At 44.3% G+C, this 22,782-nt stretch overlaps 1 protein-coding gene across 2 annotated transcripts in view; it reads left to right on the plus strand.

The window, feature by feature from the left end:
* The window catches only part of LARP7 (La ribonucleoprotein 7, transcriptional regulator), a 126,182-nt gene that overhangs the window by 83,610 nt on the left and 19,790 nt on the right, over positions 1-22,782 (plus strand). Inside the window, exons 9-11 of one of the 2 annotated variants that reach the window (XM_085641437.1) lie at positions 1,464-1,624; positions 3,842-3,948; positions 20,224-20,383. In XM_085641437.1, coding sequence (XP_085497563.1) covers positions 1,464-1,624; positions 3,842-3,948; positions 20,224-20,383 — 428 coding nt within the window. The remainder of the gene's footprint in view (positions 1-1,463; positions 1,625-3,841; positions 3,949-20,223; positions 20,384-22,782) is intronic. The other variant, XM_085641438.1, reaches the window with a different exon arrangement.

Raw genomic sequence — 22,782 nt, forward strand, 5'->3', positions numbered from 1 at the left:
ATTCTTAAAATTACCCCAGTACGATGTAGTTCTGTGCATTGGTAAATTTCGTAATGCAGCAGGGAGTGAGCCCACCAAATCATTTCTGTTTGAAGACGGTGTAAGGAAAAATAAGAGACTACGCAAGCAGAAAGTACCCCAGTGATCTGCATCTAATGAGATTATCATGTAGAGAATCCTGTAAAACTCAGTCTAAATGTTGTCTACCCTTATTAACCTGTTATCAGGTGCCTAGAATTGACCTGTTTGCTGTGGTCCCATTAAAGATCCCTGTTTCCGCTAACATGATTAAAATACTGAAATCAGTTATTTGTTTTGTTCTGTCTTTACCTTAAGTCAAAAATTAAACATGAACAGCAGCTAATAGTTGCGGTTACAAATTCCAGTTTCTTTCCTCCTCCTTCCTGTAAACTAAAAGGAACGTTAGAACTGTGATTTATGTTTTTGAATCGTGTCACTTTGGCCTATACCTGGGAAAAAATGTACGGGAATAGAAAAGATGATTTATTAATGTTACAAATTATTTTTCTACCTCCGCTACATCTTAATATTTATATAATAGAGTAATCAGAAATTAATCAAATGTATTCAGTATCTACTGTCTATTTTCTTTAATGTAAATATTTTTGTGCGGACTGTTTATAGAAGTAAATTAGTCCTTACCAAGTTGGCATAGAATATATCGCATAGAATAAACAGTTTGCAAACAAAGATGTTTCACTGTTTGAGAAAAAGCAATTTTTTATAATCTTGGCTCTTAGCTTTGTGAAAAAGTTAAAATTGCAATGTGAAACAATGTAATAGTAAATATAAGTGAATTTTATTTTTATTTCCTAGTTTGAATAATCTTTTACGAAAGCGTTGATTGTACATTGCTTAATTGTAATTAAAGGAGTAGTCCTATAAATAAAGTACTGAGTTATCAGAAACTTTAAACCTAAGGCTGTCCTGAAAACAGTGTCTCCTTTAAAATCTCTTTACTGGCAGCAACCATACTCGTGTGTGCTGCGTTTTTGCCATTTCCTGTGGTTACCCTTGATTGGTGCCTTTTCTGACTATCGAGCAATTGCTGGGCTAGGTGAAGACAGTGTTTGTGCCTGATCAAGATGCTTTTAGCTTTTCGGTAATTCAGCATACCTGCAACTTTTTTTTTTATTTGCACAGAGAAAAGAGGTTGAAATGAGGAAAGATGTGCAGCAATTGCGCGGGCAAACTTCTATACTGCAGGCTATGATAGACTTGTGAAATTCTGGCTCTATCGGTGATCCTTTCCCAATGCAATATCAGAAGGCATTTTACTGCTATTTCATGGGTGGTATTTCCACACAGTACTTCCTGAGTGCTTGGGACAATGGCATTAGTCTTTTGAGAAAAAGTGGACTTTTTTTTACTTTGTTCCTTGAGTACTATGAAGAACTCTTCTCCCACTAGCCATCATTTTGTCTTCTCTCTTTCTCATACAGGAAGGAATGGATGAATCTTAAAGTTGAGTATTTGGCGTTACAAAAAGCCAGTATGGCTGCCCTAAAGAAAGCAATGTCGCAAATGAAACAAAATGAGAATGCAGGGCAGATGGAAACTGAGACTACTGGACAATGCAAGCCTGAAATAAAAAATGGAACAGGTAATTAAAATTGATGCCAGGTCTAACACACAGTGTTGGTAGCTTTCCTAGATTCATTTGTTTAGTTCATATATTAATGAGATAATGTAATTGGCCTTTGTGATTGCAGTCTATTGCCAAATACATGCAAAACGGTAGACACCTGTAATATTAAATATTTTGCTGAATTAAATTCTATTCTCATTTGAGTGCGTCTCTATCATATCCCACCTTTCATGAGCCTAGATCTGTGTGAGAGCACTAGAAACTTTGCATCTGAGAGTTATGGTATGCAGCATGTTTCTGTTCAAGGTGTACATGCTGTGTACTATACTGCCATTTAATGCTGGGTTCATAATTTTAGAAATTGTTTTTTCTGCCTTCAGATGTGCGTTAGATGTGATCACTTTCCCTTAACCTCTTACGGTACAAGGACATAAGCTCTTCCTCAGAGCATCCTTTTCCAGCTTTGGTTCCGGGGTATTTGCGAGGTGATAATGGCAGACTGTTGATAGTCACCATCACAGTAGACACACCGAACAGCTTTATATTTTTTCCACATTGTTTTCAGACTTCACTATAATCTTTAATTCTTAGGTCTTATATCAATGACTCTGGGGTGATATTTATAGAAAATTCCCTAAATATTGACCTTCCTTCTATCCCCAGAAATACCTCCTTATCTAGGGAGAATAACGAGTACAATTGTAATATGAATAAAAGTGAAACCTTTAGATGCCCAATATTGTCTCAAGAAAAGTCTGCGGAGTCTCCCTCAAATAAAGTTCAGAAAGGAGTGCAACAGGGACACTGAAAGAGGCAGGTATTTGATCTTATCATAATCTAGTCATAAATCGTGACATGGATGAGGGACAACTGAGCTCATCCTTGCTATGTTTCTAAGGCAACCCATCCATTATGCTGAAATCCTCCCTTCTCCCTCAGAGGCTGGTGTACACGCCACACTGACATTACAGACACAGAGGATGATTCTACTCAGTCGACCTCAAGATATACATGATATCAGATCGAGCAGGCAACTCTGAAGTTTGAAACAGTGATCAATCTCATCATTATAATCTACCCCAGCAAGAGGATTGATCTCGACACGTTGATCAACCCCAAAAGGACAGTCAAAGTGTAAAGGGGGCTGCTGTGCCGAGGCTGATCAACCTCAACATAGATCAACTTGGCAAAACATTACGGTTTTAAATATAGCTGGAAAAAACATAGTTAGCTTTAATGAATAAGACAATGGTATTTCCATTGTATAAGTGTGCACAATTGTTACACCCATTTATTGTCTACTGATTTTTAAATATTTTTACCCAATTGCTTTTGAAAAGCATTTGGTCATTTTTTTTCTAGTGGTTGACATATTTAGTTTTGATCTTAAATATATTGTTTGCACAGCTGATTTGCACACACCATGTGCACGTTTGTTGAAGAATACACCACTGCACAAGTTAAGTAAATTGTTTAGAAACCACTTAATCTCTATGCATCAGAATTTTTGGGCATGGTCGGACTGTAGTCACAATGTACGAGTCACAATGTACGAGATTGTGACATATCTCCCCCACTGTCCAGTATTCCAGTTCTTTACAAAAATAGTTTTGCCTGTGCTGTTTTCCATCCCAGTATTAAGATTTAAAAATCTGATTCTCAACAGTCCTGAAGGAAAGTAGGAAAACAAAGGAAGGAAAAATGTCCTTCATAGTGACTGTGGTATCGTGAGTCTCGCCTCAAGTAGCATATGCTAGTCTATCACCTTCCACGATTTTGGGGATGGGAGAAGAAAGAAATGCAAGAACTGGGTTTGGTGTTTGATGACAAAGTGGGGAAAGGTGACTTTTTTTTTTCACTTTTTCTACAATGCTAAATAATGCAGTCCCGAATTGTGTACTGAATTATGAAGGTTTTTAGCTTTGCTGTTCCATTTCATGTTACTGCGATTATTATTAACATAGCTTAAATGTTTGGTATTGATGACTACTCACATATACTCTCAATTATATTAATGTTTTTTTGGCATTTGTAAGCATTATATACATCAAAGTTGTTTGCTACTGCATTGTAAGTGCAATGTTAAACACATACATATTTACCAAACTCTTTATTACTTGAAAGAAGAATGAGGGTGTCCTGCTAGTTTATCACTTAATGTGAAGTAGTGATAATCACTTTTTCGCTTATTTGTACATATAATTTTTGGTTTTGTCCTACCCATATCCATAGTAGCTGCTGACAAAGAAATGGTAAGCCCGATGGGGCCACAGTTTGTCACTGGAGTGATATTGAAGCTCACATGCACTGAGCCCCTCCCTGGGAGAAAAGTGATCAAGGTAAATGTTCTTATTTTGTTATGGTTTCTTTTTTCCAGCATACCCACAGGACCATTAATCCTTCTTTGATGTAAAAAGAAAAAAACAACTCGTTGAATGCACAGTGTTAGAGAAGAGGAAATGTTGGCTGATTGAATGTGTACATCTGAGTGACTACTGGTGGCTTCTGAAACCAGTCTTACCAGCAAATAAATTATTCTATATTTGCAGGGTGGCGAGTTGTCCATTGTTTATTTGTACATTCCTGAAAACTTCAGAAAATTCTTATCTCACTTTTTTTGCTTTTGTAATTTTATTCGAATGAAGGTCCTGAAGTGAGTCGTAATGGCATTGCCTTTTGAAAGCATTGCTCTTTACATGTGTGTGTGACTGTCTTCAGGATTGGTCAAAGCAAAGCTATATCCCTGCATTGTTTTTTGTGTGCAAGGGATCATACAGCTTTGTGTGCCGTATTGTGTCCCTTTCTTTAAGTAATATTTTCATTGTGTTGACTAATGGCTTGTTTTCTTTGCTTTATTACTAATCCTTTTTCTTCCGGTAGTTGCATTTCAATAAAATAACACAATTGCAGATTTCATACACTTAGTCCTGAGATGAGGAAGGCAGCCCTCACGTTGAATGTTTATTATTGATTGTGGTACAGACGCCACTCGATATTTAGGTTTCCAGCATCCATCAGCTTCAAATGAATGCCTTTGAAAGTCCTCATTTGGAAAAACGGAAGTATAAGGCAGTGACCACCACAGCTGTCTAAGGCCTCTTGTTGGAGTTTAGAAAAGTACATTTATAGGATGGCATTACCCTCCAGAGTCTAGGCTACTGTCTAAAAAGCAGAGCTGTGAGAGCAGTACTTAACAGCAGGGAGAGACCCAAGGTTTTTAAAAGGTTTTTAGCTTTTTCCATCAAGCGTATGAGAAACAATGTTATGATGTCTACTGGGACTTATTCCAGTTAGGATCAGCCAGAGCTGAAAGTTTATCTGTTTGAGTTTCATTTGAAAAGAGGAATTTCTTGGAGGAAAGGGATGAAGTCAGGATATATTATCTGACTTATGAGAGCATATAAGCCATAGCCAACCCTTGAAAACATTGCAATATTAAGACTTCCAGCTTAAAATAAATTTTAGCAGTATCTGGTTTCCAAAGGAGGATCCTACTAGCTGCTGAGACCTAGTATGTGTATAGTTCTGTTACATGTTTCCCCCACAATATTTCAGCAGTTAGCATGTTCTCCTTCAGTCATATACAGAGACTAGCATAGAGAAAATTGCATTATGATAACTGCCTTTCCAGATTCCTGTAGAGTCTTCATGCCACTTACATAAATGTTTACATATCACAAAGTATCCCTTTGAAGAGATGGTTAACCCTGCTGATCTTTCAGGAGTTGAAATATTTACACTCTAGTTATTGAACTGAAAGAATATTGCCACAATTTGATAAGTCGCATTGTTTGCCCAGAAAAAGCGACAAATGACTTTGAAAGTTGCGAAACACCATTTGGCTTAGTTCAAGAGCTCAGTAAAATTCATAATAAAAAATAAAATTTCTATCTAAAAATGTCTTATTCTTCCCAAGAGATCCAGTAACATAGTTGATGAACTACCTGGTAAACTGGAGAGCCATAAAGGAGATAATAGAAGTGATATGTCTGATAGACTTCTAGCTGCATATTCCTTACCTTTGTGAATTTCGCCAAGCATCAGACTAGATCCAGAAAATTTTTTATAAGCAGTACCCCTGCGCACTCGTAGGTGACGTCGATTGGCTCTGTCAGTCATCAGCACCTTCCACGCCGGAAGTGACGTTGGGGCACCTATATAGGCGCCATCCAGGCGTGCTGATGTCAGTTCTTTTCTTTCTGCACAAGCCAATGCTGATCCAATAAAAGAGATATAACTCAGTCAATTTTGGATAGATTAATTTGACGTGTTGTCAACAGTTTTTGAGGGGTTTCCTCCTGGTGTGTTGAGGATGTAATCGTGCAAGACTGGATTCAAGCCACACGGAGCCTGTCACTGCCTGATGTCGGTGACGGGCCCACACCTCCTCTTTCTGTGGTGTATGGAGCGTGACTACGACCTGAAGTTGTGCACAGATTGCTGGACCATGCACCCAAAGACTTTGAGGGAGCGGCCCCTAATGCTCATGGCGGCCTGGCCTGAGACTCTGTGCAAGTTATGTTATGTTATTTACTTTTATTACGCGCACAGATACTCGAAGGAGTTTCCCGGCGTGGTTCAAGGAGGACAGAATTAAGGCTCAACCCTACGAGAAGAGGTAAGTTTTTAGTAGTTTCTTAAAAGCCCCAGAGTCTTCAACCATTCGGAGAGAAAGGGGGAGCGCATTCCAGGCGCGGGCAGCAAACACAACCAGGGAAGCGCCACCTAGTCTATGGCGCTGGAAACGAGGCACCTTCATAAGCCTGAGAGAGGAAGACCTCAGGTGTCGCCCCGGCACGTAAAATGAGAACCGTTTCTGAAGGTATCCCGGCCCCCGTCTATGCAGGGCGCGATGAGCAAGGGTAAGAGATTTGAAAGCTATCCGGGCCCTGACCGGAAGCCAATGGAGGGAGCGACAGTAGCCATGAACACTCTGCCTGGGACCCAGCCCCCCCAGCATGCGGACAGCCGCATTCTGGGTAACTTGAAGCTTATTGAGTAAAAAAGCAGGGACCCCAGCATAGAGGGCATTAGCATAGTCCAACCGGGACAAAATAAGTGCCCGAACCACAGATTCCCTAGCCGCTTGAGGCAGCAGCGGAAGGAATTTTCTCAAAATTTTGAGAAGACCGAAACAGCAGCCTGTCAGACGAGTAACCTGGCTAGAAAAGGAAAGATTACTGTCGAAATAGATGCCCAGGTTCTTAACGGTCTGGCTGTTTGAAACAGGCAGTGGGAACTCAGGCGGCCAGATAGACTCTCTGAATCCAGAGGGGAAGTCACCGAACATCAAAACCTCGGATTTATCCTCATTGCATTTTAAATGTGCCGACGCCATCCATTCGAAGACCGAGGAGAGACACCTCTGCACATGGGCCACCGAGGACCCCTGATTGTCCCAAGTGAACAGAAGTTGCGTATCGTCGGCATATGCAATGACCTTAGCTCCCAGCCCCTCTGCTAAAAAGACCAGAGGAGTAAGATAGATATTGAACAGGAGGGGGCTAAGGGACGAACCCTGGGGAACACCCGTGCCAACTAGAAGTGGTGATGAAGCCGCCGGGGGTATCCAGACTTGCTGGTAGCGGCCATCCAGAAAAGATTTGATCCAGCCCCAAACCGCGCCCGACACACCGATCTTCGAGAGTCTGTCAAGCAACAGTGAGTGGGGGACAGTATCAAAGGCTGCCGACAGGTCGAGCAGCACAAGGGCAGCCTTCCCGCCGGCGTCTAAACAGTCCCGAATGGCTTCAGAGATTTCCATAAGAGCACCTTCCGTACTGAAGGAAGGCCGGAAACCCGATTGGGCAGGATGAAGAAGATCCGCACTCTCGACAAACTCAGACAGCTGTCTGTTCACTATCTTCTCACAGACTTTAGACAGGCTAGGGAGAAGAGAAATAGGTCTGTAGTTTCCCGGCACTGAAGGATCGAGAGTCGATTTCTTCAATAGGGGGTGATTTTTGGCCTGCTTCCAACAGCTAGGAACCCTGCCCTCCTGCAAGGATAGATTAATAATGAAATTAACTTCCTCATTGACTATTTCTGCCACCGAAGCCAGAAGTCTTGCTGAGCAGGGATCGTCCGGAGAACCGGACTTCAGACCCTGAAGAATTCTCAGAGAACCCGACAGATCCACCGGGGAGAAATTGGACATGGAATGAATGGTAGGCAGCACCGCAGGAGTAGTGAGAGAGGAGACAGAAAGAACCATGGGCCCAGTAGAGACAGGCGGGGCAGAGAAGCTGCCTTGTATCTTTAAAATCTTGTCCCGAAAAAATATAGAGAGCGTCTCGCACCAAGCCGTGGATGCTGGTAGAATGCAGCTCTGCGCCACAGGGGACAGAAAACTTTGGACGATAGAAAAAATTTCTTTCGAGTTATTCTTGGCTTGATCGATCCGAGTGGCGAAGAAAGCCCTTTTAGCAGAAGAGATCGCTTTATAGTAGGTTTTTTGACCCAGCCTAAGCTGCTTCTTTGCTGACGGGCAGTAGTTGCTAAGACGCCAGGCGCGCTCCAGTTTCTTACATCCCTGCTTGAGGAGACGCAGATCCTCCGTAAACCAGGGTTTGGAGGGAGAAGCCCTTGACTGTCTAGCCGAGGTGGGTATGGCAATGGCCGCCCAAGAGCCCGAAAGCCAGTTAGAAAAGGCAACAAGACACTGATCAAGGTCTTGTGACAAAGGCGGCCTATTGGCCGCCAACGCCTTGGCAAAAAGTAGGGGGTCAACCTTCTTAAACGCTGGTTTATGACTGTCCATTGGACTGACCCCGGGCGGGGTCACCACCCATGAGAAGGGAATAAGATAGTGATCAGACCAGGGGACAGGGAGTGGAGCTTCGACAGAGATAGGGAAGTTGGAAAAAATAGGATCAAGAATATGGCCACCAATATGAGTAGCCTGATCGACCCATTGAGAGAGCTGCGCAGATTGGCAAATATCAAGAAAATCACGTGTGTCTTTCGAATTATTATGGTCAAGATGAATATTGATATCGCCAAGAATCACATAATGGGAGAACTGTAGCGCTCTCATGGAGACCGCCTCCACACAGGCCTGAAGGAAAGCATGGGCTACTCCCGGCGGACGATAAATCAGGGACCCACCAAGAGAAAAGTGGGCCGAGCAGCGAAGGTTAAAATCCAGAACTTCACAGCCCTCCCACGTGTTGAGAGAGCACTTATCCAAAGTCCACGTCTCTTTAAATATAACAGCCAACCCCCCACCTCTCCCTGTGGTACGATCTAATCTGCTGATTTTGTACCCCAAGGGAATGGCCAAGGTAACAATTGGGTCGGAGGAGTTGTCAAGCCACGTCTCCGTGAGAAATAAAAAGTCCAGAGCTTTATCGTCCAGGAGCTCGAACACTTCTGCGTGGTGCTTTTTCAGAGAGCGCACATTGAGTAGCGCCGCCGAAATGACGGGAGTTAGATATTTTAGTGCCAGAACCCACACCCAACTCAAGGCAGAAGCCACACGCCTCACACACAAAGTCACTAGTTCCATACAGGTTAGGGAACAGCTTCGGGTTACAAGACGACCCCCGCAACTGGATAAGACACTCACGTGAGTAGGACCGTTGGCGAGAATCATCCTCCCTGAAATGGGCAGCATAACTGGCCCCGGCTCCCGTCGGGCTGCTGACGGGCGCAGACGGGCTTGCCTTAGGCGTACCTTCGGCGCGCCAGCGGCACGCCCGCTGCGCTCGTCCGCTGCGCGAACGTGCAGCGTGCATTTAAATAGTGCCAATGGTGGGGAGACTAGAGCGCGTTCAAGACAAAAATGGCGCCTAGTTCTGTCCCGCCGGAAGTGAGGAAAGCTCACACGGCAGCGAAAAATACAATTTTAAAGTGCCCCCAAATGTATATCCTCAACGAGTGTGCAAATTTGCAAATTAACAGTTGGCACAGATTAAACACAGTTAAAATGAGCAAACAATTGAACACAATTAAAAAGCAGCAAAAACAGCGATTTTGGTTGGAACAAGAGCAAAATTCTGTCAGCCCTGAAGCACCTGCGAACGTGCAGCGTGCATTTAAATAGTGCCGGTGGTGGGGAGACTAGAGCGCGTTCAAGACAAAAGTGGCGCCTAGTTCTGTCCCGCCGGAAGTGAGGAAAGCTCACACGGCAGCGAAAAATACAATTTTAAAGTGCCCCCAAATGTATATCCTCAACGAGTGTGCAAATTCGCAAATTAACAGTTGGCACAGATTAAACACAGTTAAAATGAGCAAACAATTGAACACAATTAAAAAGCAGCAAAAACAGCGATTTTGGTTGGAACAAGAGCAAAATTCTGTCAGCCCTAAAGCACCTGCGAACGTGCAGCGTGCATTTAAATAGTGCCGGTGGTGGGGAGACTAGAGCGCGTTCAAGACAAAAATGGCGCCTAGTTCTGTCCCGCCGGAAGTGAGGAAAGCTCACACGGCAGCGAAAAATACAATTTTAAAGTGCCCCCAAATGTATATCCTCAACGAGTGTGCAAATTCGCAAATTAACAGTTGGCACAGATTAAACACAGTTAAAATGAGCAAACAATTGAACACAATTAAAAAGCAGCAAAAACAGCGATTTTGGTTGGAACAAGAGCAAAATTCTGTCAGCCCTAAAGTCAAGCTCACGTTCGAGGTGAAGGTCCCAGGACCAGTTGCGGAATCCGAAGTCGACTTCGTCCCAATCAAAAAGTCCTACTGATACTTGTGTAACACGATGAGGGAGCATCAGCATGTTGGGCCTTGTTCCCTGTAACGTGCGCCTGGACCGGCTCCGTGCCGCCGCGACTTTCCGGGAGCCGGAGCGACTACTGCCCAGCTTAAGTTTTATGAGGCCATACGATTCATATTTGGGCGGCCCGACTCCTCCGATGCGCCTTTGGGCCCCGTGGCATCGGAGGGGGCCCCCAATCTAGTTCCGTGCTGGCTTCTCAAGCCCTGGCTCCAGTGTGCCCCCAAGGATCAATTTCTGTATCCGGACCAGCGCAGATCGTACATTTCGACCTCCCCAGGCACCAGTCCTAATGCAGACGCTGCTGCTGCTGCATCTCCATGGTCATCCATGACTCCGACCCGGATGGGCGTCGCCCAACGCTGACTCCAACAAAAGCCTTGACTCCCAGATTGGAGCTTGAGCCCTATTCTCTGACCTAGGCCTCTCTAAAAGACTGGAAGGGGTCGCTTGACCCTTTAGAATACCAGTCCTATGAGGGGGAAAAAATATGGACTGGTGTAAGAAACTGGGTGAAGCCAGTGGCCTGGATACATCTCCAGATACTGGTCTGCTTTCTCCCCGCACCGTGGCTATGGAGGAGGGAGCTTCCTACGCAATGGTGGTGCAGAGGGGGGCTGACGTTCTTGAACTTCAGCCACTCTCGGTGGCAGTCGAGACTAAAATCTAGACAGAGGTGCTGCGAACGGGAGTCTCCATTTCCGAACCGCTACTCCATTTCTAACTGCCGGCCTTTTGGGTACCTGGTCCAAACCCAACACATGGGCTCCTGTGAATAGGACGGTTGCCCGCCGCCCAACGCCTGCACCTGGGGACCCCAACCTCCTCACGCAACACGCTACTCTGAAAGCTTGGTGGTCCAAGCCTTAACCTCCGAAGGCGCTTTGTCTACTGGTTCGCAGATGGGTAGGAAATCCTAGAGGCGAACTCATTCTGGAAAATGTTTTGTTTCGCCAGCCTGGCTTTGTGGTCTGTGAACAGCGCATGCCGTTTGGGCCATTATTCCCACATGCTCTGGGAAATGGTTGCGCAAGTGCTGCCACTAGTCCTGGAGGAGGCCCTTGCCGTACTCTCTCGAGCTGTCAGCAACAGGAGGGATGCAGCAAAGTTCACAATTCTAAGCGGACTGGACATAACCTACTCGCTAGGCAGAAGGTTTCCTTGACAGTGGCCCTTAGGCGCCACGCATGGCTGAGGCAGACTAGCTTTTCGGGGGATGTCCAAGCTTCCATTATGACCATGCCCTTCGATGACACCAATTTCATTGGAGACGAGGCAGATTTGGCATTCAAGCACTCAAGGACTCGGGCTACCGCCAGGTCCTTAGGCCTTGCTGCAGCCACCGCCTCCTCCCAATCCGCCTTTCGCAGCTAAGGAAGGGTCTTCCATCTGTGCCAGTTACCGCCCAGCCACAGTGCTGTGCATGCTCCCCAACCTCTGCGTGGACGAGGACACTGCACCCCCAAACCTTGTGGGTCAGGTGTTCAGCCGTCTGATCAGTCCACCACTCCCTCCCCCCCAACTGCAACAGCCTCCAAACCCTCCTAGTCTGCCCCTTTATCACCATGAGCACCCAGTTGGCAGCAGGATTCGCCATCACCTGCTTCACTGGCAGTCCATAACAGGCAAGTGGGTTTTGCAGATTGTCCGAAGGGGCTACTCCCTCCTCTTCAAGATTACCCATCCCCCCATGCCACTATCTCACGACCGGCTGACGAGGATCATCTGTCCCTTCTCCTCGAGGACTTCACAGCTCTCTTGGCCAAGGGAGCTATAGAGAGGATTTTGGTGCCAGAAGTAGACTGTGGTTGCTATTCCAGCTACTTCCTGGTTCCCAAAAACGACAAAGGCCTTTTGTTTTATTCTAGATCTGCGATCCCTCAATCTCTTCTTCAAGAGTGTTCACTTTGGCTCAGGTCTTGGCTGCTCTCCATACAGGAGAATGGATGGTAGTGTTTGACTTGCAATACGCCTATTTTCATATTTCCGCCCTGCCTGCCCACAGGCACTACCTGCGGTTTACGGTAGGCTACGAGCACTTTCAGTTCATCGTGCTTCCCTTTGGCCTTACAAGCGCCCCTCGGGTGTTCACCAAGGTGATGGCGGTGGTTGCAGCTTATCTGCAGAGATCAGGGGTGCCTGTCATCTCCCACCGCCAGACTATGGCAAACCATCTTAACTCGCTGGGGTTCACTATCAACATGCCGAAGTCACACCAGACTCCCTCTCAGAGGCTCCCTGAGCTCTTCTTGACACTTGAGCAGTTTCGGGCTTATCCTCCCCAGCGGCAAGTCCAGGATATACAGGCTTCGATACTGATGTTTTAGCCTCTATTCCGGGTGTTAGAAATGGAGGTCTCTAGTTGGCAGGTTGTTACCCTGTCCAAGTAGGGACCTTTCTTCCTAGTCAGGATAAAGGGGCCACACTTCTAAAATAATCACTGATCACCCCCTTGGTACCTTGGCATGAGCAGTCAGGCTTATCTCAGAGGCTCTGTGTAAAGCATTTGCACATAACATACAGTATTACAGTGAAAACACTACAAAAGAACACCTCACCAGTTTTAGAAAAATATCCAACATTTTATCTGTGCAAAACCAGACCAAAAATGATAAGAGTCCACCATTCAGTTCTTAGAATTATCAATAAGCAAAAATAGTCTAAAAATACAGTTCCTTGAAGTCGATAGCTCCGTCTGGGGCTATCACGGCGTCATGAACCACATATCCAAACAGTTCTGGCTGACCGCGGCATTGCAGGCCAGCTACGGTGTTTGGAAGACCCACAAAACAGTACCTTCAGAAATGCAGGGTGTCGGAGACCTCGCGGTGAGCTCCGAAGAGGGCACGGCGTAAGCAGGCATCGGTTCCGGAGAACGGTGCATAATACGTCGGGCCTTTGAAGTCACACGTGTTGCAGATCGAACTCCGTGTGGTTGAAGTCGCGAGCTCCGGCGTGCGTCAGGGCTGCGGTGCAAAATGTCTTCAGGACGCAGTGTTGGCAGCAGCTCGGTGACGGTTGTCCAGCGCCGTCAGTGAGACCAGGGCTGCAGTGCTCGCAGGTCACGGTGTAAGCAGCATCGTTGTCGTTGCTAAAGCTCTCTCATCGGATGATGAACCCGAGTCGATGGCGTCGGTAGACCAAGGCTGAGGTGTGGGACAGCGCGGTGTGTTGTGTAACTTAAGAGCGGTGCCCTCAAACCACAGTGCTAGCAGCGGCGTCTTTGACGGCGGGGCGTGGCGGCCTCGGGGATACCAGGGCGGCGGTGTAAAGTGAGGTGGTGCAAAGTGCGGTGCCCACAGGTCACGATGCAAGCAGCAACTCGGTGGCGCAACTGGCGGCAGCATCGGTGAGACCAGGGTTGCGGTGCGAAGTGTGGCAGTACCCGGCCCCCTCTGGTGCTTTCAGGACAGGGAGCTGGCAGCAGCATCATTGATGGCGTAGGATTGCTTTTTCTCCTGTTGGAGCACAAAACATACAGTTCCCAGTGCTGGTAGCAGATGGACTTGAAGTCTTTGTTGTTCCTGAGACTTCTTAAACAGGGTGCAAGCTCCACCTCAACCCCCTGGAGAAACTCGAACAAAGAAGTAGCATAAAGTCCAGTCCAGTCTTTTCTCTGCCCAAGACAGAAGCAGCCACTGCAGGCCAAAACAGCAAAGCACACAGCAAAGTGGTAGTTCTTCTTCACAGCTTCTCCAGCTATTCATATTGGCAGGTTCCTTGATCCAAAAGAGTTCTAAAGTTTTTGATTCTGGGCCCCAATATTTATACCTTATTTTCCCTTGTTCTCTTGTGGCAAAAAGTCTCTCAACTCAGTCCAAACCTGATTTGTCCTCTGCCCCACCTTCTTGGCAGGAGGTGGAGACAGTGTTGTCCACAGGAGACAGTATATATTCAGGTGTAAGGAAAACTCCTCCCACTACTGTAAATGCAGCCCAGGTCTGTTCAGCCCAGTTCTGAGTCACCCAGGAAAGGCAAGACACACCTCAAACCCCCCATTAACTGTCTGCAGTGAATGCACATCCCCATCTCCTGTCACTCCAAAACCAGACACTCAATACACAACAGAGCAGAGGTACATAGGATGCCTAAGCAAGAAAATGCCCACTTTCTAAAAGTGGCATTTTCAAACACACAATTTAAAAACCATCTTTACTAAAAGATGTGTTATTAAATTCTGAGTTCAGAGAGATTAAGCTCCAATTCTCCATCTTGTCCCAGTGGAAAGTTATGCTGGTAAGATGTTATAAAGCAACTCCCATGTTAGCCTATGGGACAGGTAGGATCTCTGAACAGCAGAGCAGACAAACTCAGACGAAGATCACAAATGTCATCTCCACCTTGCGGTGGAGTTTTCAAGGCAGCTCTCACTTGGAGATGCTTTTCATCTGGAGTGGAGTTCAGGCTTCCGGTACTCCTTTCTGCCCATGCCACTAATACCAAGAGTTCTCAAGAAGATGAGGAACTACTGGGCCATAGTCATCCTTGTGGCTCCGGACTGGGCAGGGAGAGTCTGGTATCCTGAGCTACTGAGCATGGCCATCGATCCTCCGGTCAGGCTGTCCCTTTGGGAAGATCTTCTGTCACAGCAGCAGGGGAAGGTCCTTCACCCGAACCTGTCCGCTCTCTGCCTTCTTGTGTGTAGGTGAGCGATGGCCGCTTTTGACCTTACTCCTAAAGTCTGTAAAGTCATCTTGGCAGCTAGGCATCTGTCCACCAAGACGATATATGCCTGCTGTTGGAAAAATGTTTGTGGCATGGTGTGCTGAAAAAACTATTGATCCCCTTTCTGCTACTCATTCTGAAGTCTTACTCTTCGTTCTTTCCCTTGCCCAGCAGCACTCTTAAGGGCTATCTATCTGCCATTTCTGCCTTCTTGCGGTTGCCTGACCAACCCTTTTTGTTCAAGTCCCCTTTTGTACATAGGTTTCTCAAAGGTCTTACTCATCTCTTCCCTCCTTAACCATTCATTATGCATTAGTGGGAACTTAATTTAGTTTTTTCGTGTGCGCTCCTTTCGAGCCTCTCCATAATTGTCTCCTCAGGCTTCTCACTAAAAACAGCCTTCCTTGTGGCAATTATTTCTGCCCGTTAAGTGAGTGAGCTGCAGGCCTTATTATCTAAGACACCTCATCTCTCAATATAAGCATTGACAAACTGGTGCTTCGCACATGTGACTCTTTTCTACCAAAAGTAGTCACACAGATTCATGTAAGCCAGTCAATCATCCTGCCTACTTTTTTTCGTGCCTCCTCATCCCTCTAAAGAAGAGGATTGCCTCCACCGCCTGGACCCAAAAAGAGTGTTGTCGTTCGACCTTGACCGTACACGAGAGTTCCAGGTGGACGACCAACTCTTTATGGGGTATGTGGGTGCACAGATTGGTTGGGCAGTGCAAACGCGAACCATCTCTCATTTGGTCATACGCTGCGTCAAAATCTGCTTCGCACTGGCCAAGAAGTAATCTGGAGGTTTGTGAGCTCATTCCACCGGAGCTCAAGCTGTGAATACTGTGTTAGCACGCAGAGTCCTGGTCCTGGTCCTGGATATCTGCCCGTCAGCAACATGGGCTTCTTAGCACATGTTCATCAAACATTATTGTCTGGGCAGTCAGGTCAGCAAGAATGAGCTCTGTGCCCATTCGGCCCTGCAGGACTTTCTCATTTGAAATTAGTTTGCACACCCTCCTCCGGGAATGGTATTGCTTTGGCATCTATTCAAAGATAAAGAATCTGCAGCAAGAAGTCTCTATCAGATGAACAAGTTACTTAACTGGTAGAGCATGGGTACTCATAAACTGTCTCTCGGGGGCCAAATTTACAGTGTGGTTTGTGGCTGAGGGCCGCATTGGTGGGGGTGGGGTCAGTGGGGGGGAGGGGCGGGGCTAGAACAACAAAAGAAAAACCTGTGACCATGAGTTTGAACACAGGCCCCTGCAGCGGATGCATTAGTCCACTGAGCCACCAGACCCGGCATACACACATTTATCTATCTATCTCTCCCTCTCTCTCTCCCTCTCACTATCTCTATCTCACTATCTCTATCTCACTATCTCTATCTCCATCTCTGTCTGTCTCAGTCTCCATCTGTCTCTCTCTCTCTGTCTCTGTCTCTATCTTTCTCTGTATCTGTCTCTATCTGTATCTGTCTGTCCCTGTCTCTTTATCTCTGTCTCTATCTGTATTTTTCTGTTTCTGGCTGTCCCTGTCTCTATCTCTGTCTCTATCTGTTTCTGTCTCTGACTCTAGCTGTCTCTGTCCAAACAGGAAGCTTCCCAAAAGGCCCTTTAAAAGTCAGCTGTTAAAGCGCTTACAGCTTACTTTTAAAGGGCCTTTTGGGAAGCTTTCCGTTGGTGCCGTGAGGTCACAGAGGCCGGCAGTAAACACAGAAGATGGCCGCAGGAGCATACGTAGTGAATATCTATTTAATACGTATTCACTATGTATGCTCCTGCGGTCGACTTCTGTGTTTACTGTCGGCCTCACTGGAAACGTAGAAATGACAAAGCAAGGTCCGTAGGCCGCCAATGAAGGCCTGCCGGGCCGCTGGCGGCCTGCGGGCCGTACTATGAGTACCACGGTGATAGAGAGTATATATAGCCGCAGATTCTTACCGACCCACACATCTTTCCTGCTCTGCAAACCGATTTCTAGAGGCAGGGATGATCCTTTTCAGGGCCCTAGTTTTGACACAATAGTGGTCAGTGTTCTTCATGACTGCGCTTCATGAAAGTCATGTCATGAAAAGAAACTGATATCAGTGTGCCTGGCTGGCATCTATATAGGTACTGTAATGTCATTTCTGGCGTGGACGCCACCGGCAACGAACACGGGGCCAATCGACACAATCTACCAGGGGTACTGCTCATGAAAAATCTTTCGGATCCAGTCTGACGCCTGGGTAAATTCAAAGGCAAGGAATCTGCGGCTAGATATAGTCTCTACCAGATCAGCATTACCGAAGGTAAGTAACTTGTTCTACAAGTCCAAAAAGGGTATGTAGAAGTAACATTCATAAAATGTAAATAAATATGTCTGAATAATTGGACAATCCAACAGTAAACATAGATTCATTGGTCCTGAGGCAGTGCACTTAAATCTTTGGCCCATTTATTGATATAATTCTGCCTTTTAAATGCCATGTTACTCCTGATTGTGTGATAGACCCCTTTTGATTAAGTCACTTGTGCTTTTCTGAAAATAAAAGTTTTCTTTTCCCAGTTTAGCAGAGTAGATGCATAACCTCCAAATGTTTCCCATTCCAATCATGAACGTTTTTAATGTTCTCTTGAACCACACTACTCCGAATCTGGAAATACAAAAATATATGAAAGTGTCTTGCTATTTATGTAACAGAGCATGAGAGATTGCCCTTGAACTTTTACAATTAACAGGATACCAAGAAGAAGCCAAACCTGTGACCACTTCCCATTTTTATAACTTAATTTCGGGTTTTCTGCTCTCCTTACTTACAAGCTCGATTCTCCCTGACCCACTTTAGGGATGGCTACTTTATTGGAGATATATCCATGTTCCTATGTTCATTAATATGAGTTAATCTTGCAATTTCTGGGATTAACCGTGTGAGCAGGCCACTGCACATCTTTGTATGTTATTTATGTGATATTTTTCTCCCATTATCTGATCATTGTCCTTTTTCATTTGTGTGATCCGTGATTAATAGTTTTGGCAGGCTATGATTTTACGGGGTACTGTGTACATTACCTGTCTTTCTCTATTATTGGATCCGTCCAGACTTGTTTTTAAATGCTCTGAATGGTGCCGATATCATGCTCTCGTCTTGAACCTAATTGCAACGATTGCTCTTGTCCCACTTTTTGTATCCTACTTACCCCAACTTTGATGCGCTCTTATACCCTCCTGGGTCATGATCCCGCTATACAAAACTAATACATTTCATTATTATCGGTGACCTCCACAGTTTGTCCCTGTGAAAGTCCTAATTGTGGCCAAATTGTGTCCTCCTTATTGGATCCCCTTCCAGAATTGTCATATTTACTTTACCTCTTAACATTTCTAGGATCTCACGGATTGTGCTAAGGCAGAGACTTGCAGAATGCGCTAAAATCTATAGTTTTAGAGATTTACTTCTAGCTAAGAATGGTTTGCTACAGCTGCTACAGAATATGCAGTACCACTTAATAAATTTGCATCTTCTGTTCCAGCCCCACATCTGCCCTCTCCGGAAGCAGGAACACACTTGCAAAGACACCCACCATGACGTGTGGTACTGGATAACTTGTCGTACCCTATCAAGTTTAAATGGTTCCACCAAGAGGAGCTCCTGTCTCAGAATTTAATGAAACTGACTTGGAGCCTGGAGCCAAAACCCCCAAAGTGCTAATAGGCTTTTGGCCAAAATCCTCATGATGAAAATAAATTCTGTGATTACATCAGTTGATATCTTAAAACGTTTTATCAGCAAAAAAATATATATATCTGTGAACCAAGGACTATTTTGACAAGGACGTCCCCTAGCAAGAGTTATATAGTGAGCGCTGCTGAGCCAAAGGCAAGGCACAAATATATAGTATTTGACAAACAAATTTTCGATGAGAAGCTCCGGGTTTTTGGAAACAAAGAAAGTTCAGGGGTGCCAAAGACTGAGATTATGAGGAAGGAATATGACAACCTTCAGTTGTAACAAAGTCAATTTTTGGCTGAGCAACCTTATCAAAATTGTTACACATCAGTGGTCATTTAGTGATTCAATTCCAAGTTCATATCAGTCTCATGACATTCTGAAAAACCAATTTTCTGAATCCATTTCATCATTATCATCAGTTGTTTTGATTGAGTAAGATGGAGAGGTATACTTGGTTATAGTAATGCATAAAGTAATCCAGTATAAGGATGACAAAGATGACCAATTCAATTTTAAAAATCTTCTTTCTCAATAAGGACCAGATACTCCACTCTTCGGCACCCATCCAGTATCAATTGTGTGTAAGCTCTTAATGCTTACACCCATGTGATCAATGTGTTCATAAATGATTGAAGAGATAATAGGTGTAAAAATACAACATCTTGAGTCATCCGCACTTTTGACAGCCAGGAAAAAATGAAGGGCCATTATATTGTGAAAAAAATTGCTTTTCCTATTATAATTCTCATAGAGGCTTTGAACATGACTAAAACCCGAACCGCTAAAGAGAATTACGCCGAATTTTGCAGAAAGGTAGGTTTTGATTCTCAGATCATGCTTTCAGTTATTTAATGTAAATCCGTTCTGTAGTTTTGGAGAAATTAAACGAAATGCAAATTTGTATATCTACAACCTTGAAGCCTTCATGAATAACTGCAGAGCTCTGATTTGATTCCAACACTACAACCAGGATGTGTTGGCAGCCATCTTGGGACTTGCCCAGACAGTCACTTATATACCTTCTCACCCACCCATGTAGCCACTCACACAGCCATTTACCCGTACAGCCACTGACACACCCACCCACTCACCCACACAGCTACTTGCACACCTACGTACACTCCCACACAGATACTCACATACCCACTCACACACACATTGGGTCCCCGGAGCCAAAATCCATCCCAGGAGAACGAATGGGGGAACCCGTCCAAAAGAAGAAAAAAAAAAGAAAAGCAGGGTATGGGGAAATTTCCCCATTCCCAAAAGACTCCAAACTAAGACTGACATGTAGAAATAAATATTTCTTTGTGAATGGCTTTCAGCAGATTGGTTTCTATAGCCTGTTGAAAACCATCCATCAGAACACACATAACCCATGTACCATTGTAAACTCGTTTGATGTAGGTTTTGGATTTGTGATCAATAAGAGGGCTTTTATTTCATGCCCCTAAAAGTGACATCATTGTAGATTATTAATATTGGTCTATATTTTGTCCAACAGGACACTCTTTCGGGAATGGCTGAAGTCGTTTATGTGGATTTGTTAGAGGGCGATACAGAGTGCCATGTTCGATTTAAAAGTCCAGAAGATGCTCAGGTTATAGTAAAGCAGCAAAGCGAAATAGCACGGGAGAAGAAGTGGGAACTAAGTGTCCTTTCAGGTGAGAATTCAACATAAAGGACTCCACATTTAAGGAGAAATTGCAGATGTATTAAACTGTTTTTCTTTTGATTTTTTGTTTTTTTAAATGAGCCATTGCACATTCTAATTTGTGCAGTGCAGAAACATTTGTGTTATCGATCTATGATTTGGATAAAACGCACTGTACCTTTTATTTGATGTATGAGATTTTATTAAGATTTTCTTCACACTACAACTGAAGTAGGTCATATTGGGAAGGTGAAATGTTTCTCTGTTCGGGTTGGAAGTGGACTATATGTGTTGCTTCTATTGCTCACTGGACACACCGATTGTTCTTTTCTGATAGTGTGAAAATCTGTCTCAATTCCAAAGTGTATTTATGGTTTGCCTATAGTCTTCTAGTGGCGTGCTTTTTTTTTCTTTGCAGTTTACTTGATAACGTTCTGACTTTTCAGCATTTAGCATGTCAACAATGAGACAGTGAGCATAATAACATTGAGACTCTGTCTCTGCAATATAAATAAAGCTTTCTAGTATTTCCTCTACCTAAATTTTAGTTCCCTTTCTCATTCCCGTTTGTTGAAACAGTTGTCTTTTATGCCTCTTTCTGTTTTAGCTTAACGTTAAAAGTTAGTTGTGGTTTTGCATCTCAAAATTTTAACACAATACCCAGTTTACGCTTGGTCCCTAATTTGCGAGTCAGCAATAGGATTATCCACCAAGTGAACGGTGCTAAGTTAAAGGGTACCTTCTTGGTATTGCATTTGACAGTTGCTTAGCACCACTACCACTTGCATGGTCCTGAAGCACACTGAAGTCCTTGTCTAATTTGCAATCCGGGGCTAGCATGGATGGGTTAGTATTATGCAATTTCGAAGTGACAAACATGGGAATTTTTGTTTTTTTTTGTGAGCGAAGACCTGCGGTTGTGTGGATACAGGGATGTATGTGCAGGAGTTCTGCTTCATTATAAATGCCACCTTTGGATATATTCTGGGGAATTAGACGTTTCCCCATTTTAAAACCCATACACGTAAAGCTTTTATAAACAGTAAGGTTTGTGTGTGTACATGAGGGGGTCAGTCTGAATGCTCTTCCGAAATAAGGAATACATGGCTACAGGAGGCAATATTTTCCATCTTTTTTTGTTCTCAAAAACGTAGCCAGTTGACTTAGTGGTAATGTTTAATTGACTAAAAAGTGCACAGTTTTTACCATTATTTAAAACTGAAAAATAAATATGAAAATGTACCAGTGACATGAGCTGTTACAGAATACAGAACTCAATTTGCATCTTTAAAAATTCTTAAAGATGCAGCTTACCACCATGCCCTGTATAGTCAGAATACAAGTCCTTTTCTGTCTCCCTGAGAAAGATCTTCGAACATGGCAGACTTTACACAAGGATGTTTGTGACAAACTCAGTATTCTATGCCCCCCATCCTTTCTTATTGATAAATGTCCTTCTTGTAAAAAAAAAAAAAAAAAAGTTGAATGATGCTCCTAACTGAGATCCCTACCCTCGCTCACACCACTGATGCTCCATTTCCAAGCTTCTTTGGGGCACTCATCGCATGAAATTTGCTGTTGAGATCCATCGCAGTGTCAAACTCTTTCTCCAGTTCAAACTTTAGCATGAACTATATCAACTACTTGATAGACCATTGCTATATTTTTTCTCCAGCTATTCCAAGTGTTGTCCAAATATCCTGAGTGATGATTTGTTGAAATTTAATTGAACTAGACACAACAGTCCTTTGCAGAAGAGAAAAGGGATAAAACAGCTCCTTGACAGTATGATTGGTGCAGGAGAGATCCCTGTCATGCCTATATCCTGTGACTTGACACCCTTTTCACTAATCTGTACATAAAGGATATGACTACATATTTAATTATGAGCATTTCTGATAGTTTTCCTGCCTTTCTTCAAGCACCCGTTACCATTGCTTCTTTTCTAGTGCCCTACAATGTTTCAGACTAATCCTTCCCTGCTGCCAATAGACCAAAGATATCCTTTTCATACTTTTTGAAAACCTATTTTATTGAGTTTTAGTGACAAGCAGAGCGATTTTGTGTGCCCATATAATCCTTCGCTCTATCTGTTTGCCACAGATAGTTCGGCCGCGTCCTCACAATATACAGCCATGGTTGTCCACCATTGTTACGTTGAGGATCATAAAAAATGCACATGTCGTATGAGTGCATTGGTAAAATTTAACAGTGAACAAAAAACAATAGTAGCCCTGCTGTGGACGAAGTAGCTGTTCACATTATGCGAAAGGAAGGGGGGAGTTGGAGGGAGGGAGTGAGTGTGTGTGGTGGAGACATTGTTGCTTGGGAATCACCCTCCAGTGCCAATCCCCTTTGCAGGGATGCACTAGGAAAACCGCCATTGAAAGGGGAGATTCTCCCTTTTCC

This window comes from Triturus cristatus, chromosome 2_2, assembly GCF_964204655.1.
Source record: "Triturus cristatus chromosome 2_2, aTriCri1.1, whole genome shotgun sequence".
In the NCBI taxonomy this organism is placed as follows: domain Eukaryota; kingdom Metazoa; phylum Chordata; class Amphibia; order Caudata; family Salamandridae; genus Triturus; species Triturus cristatus.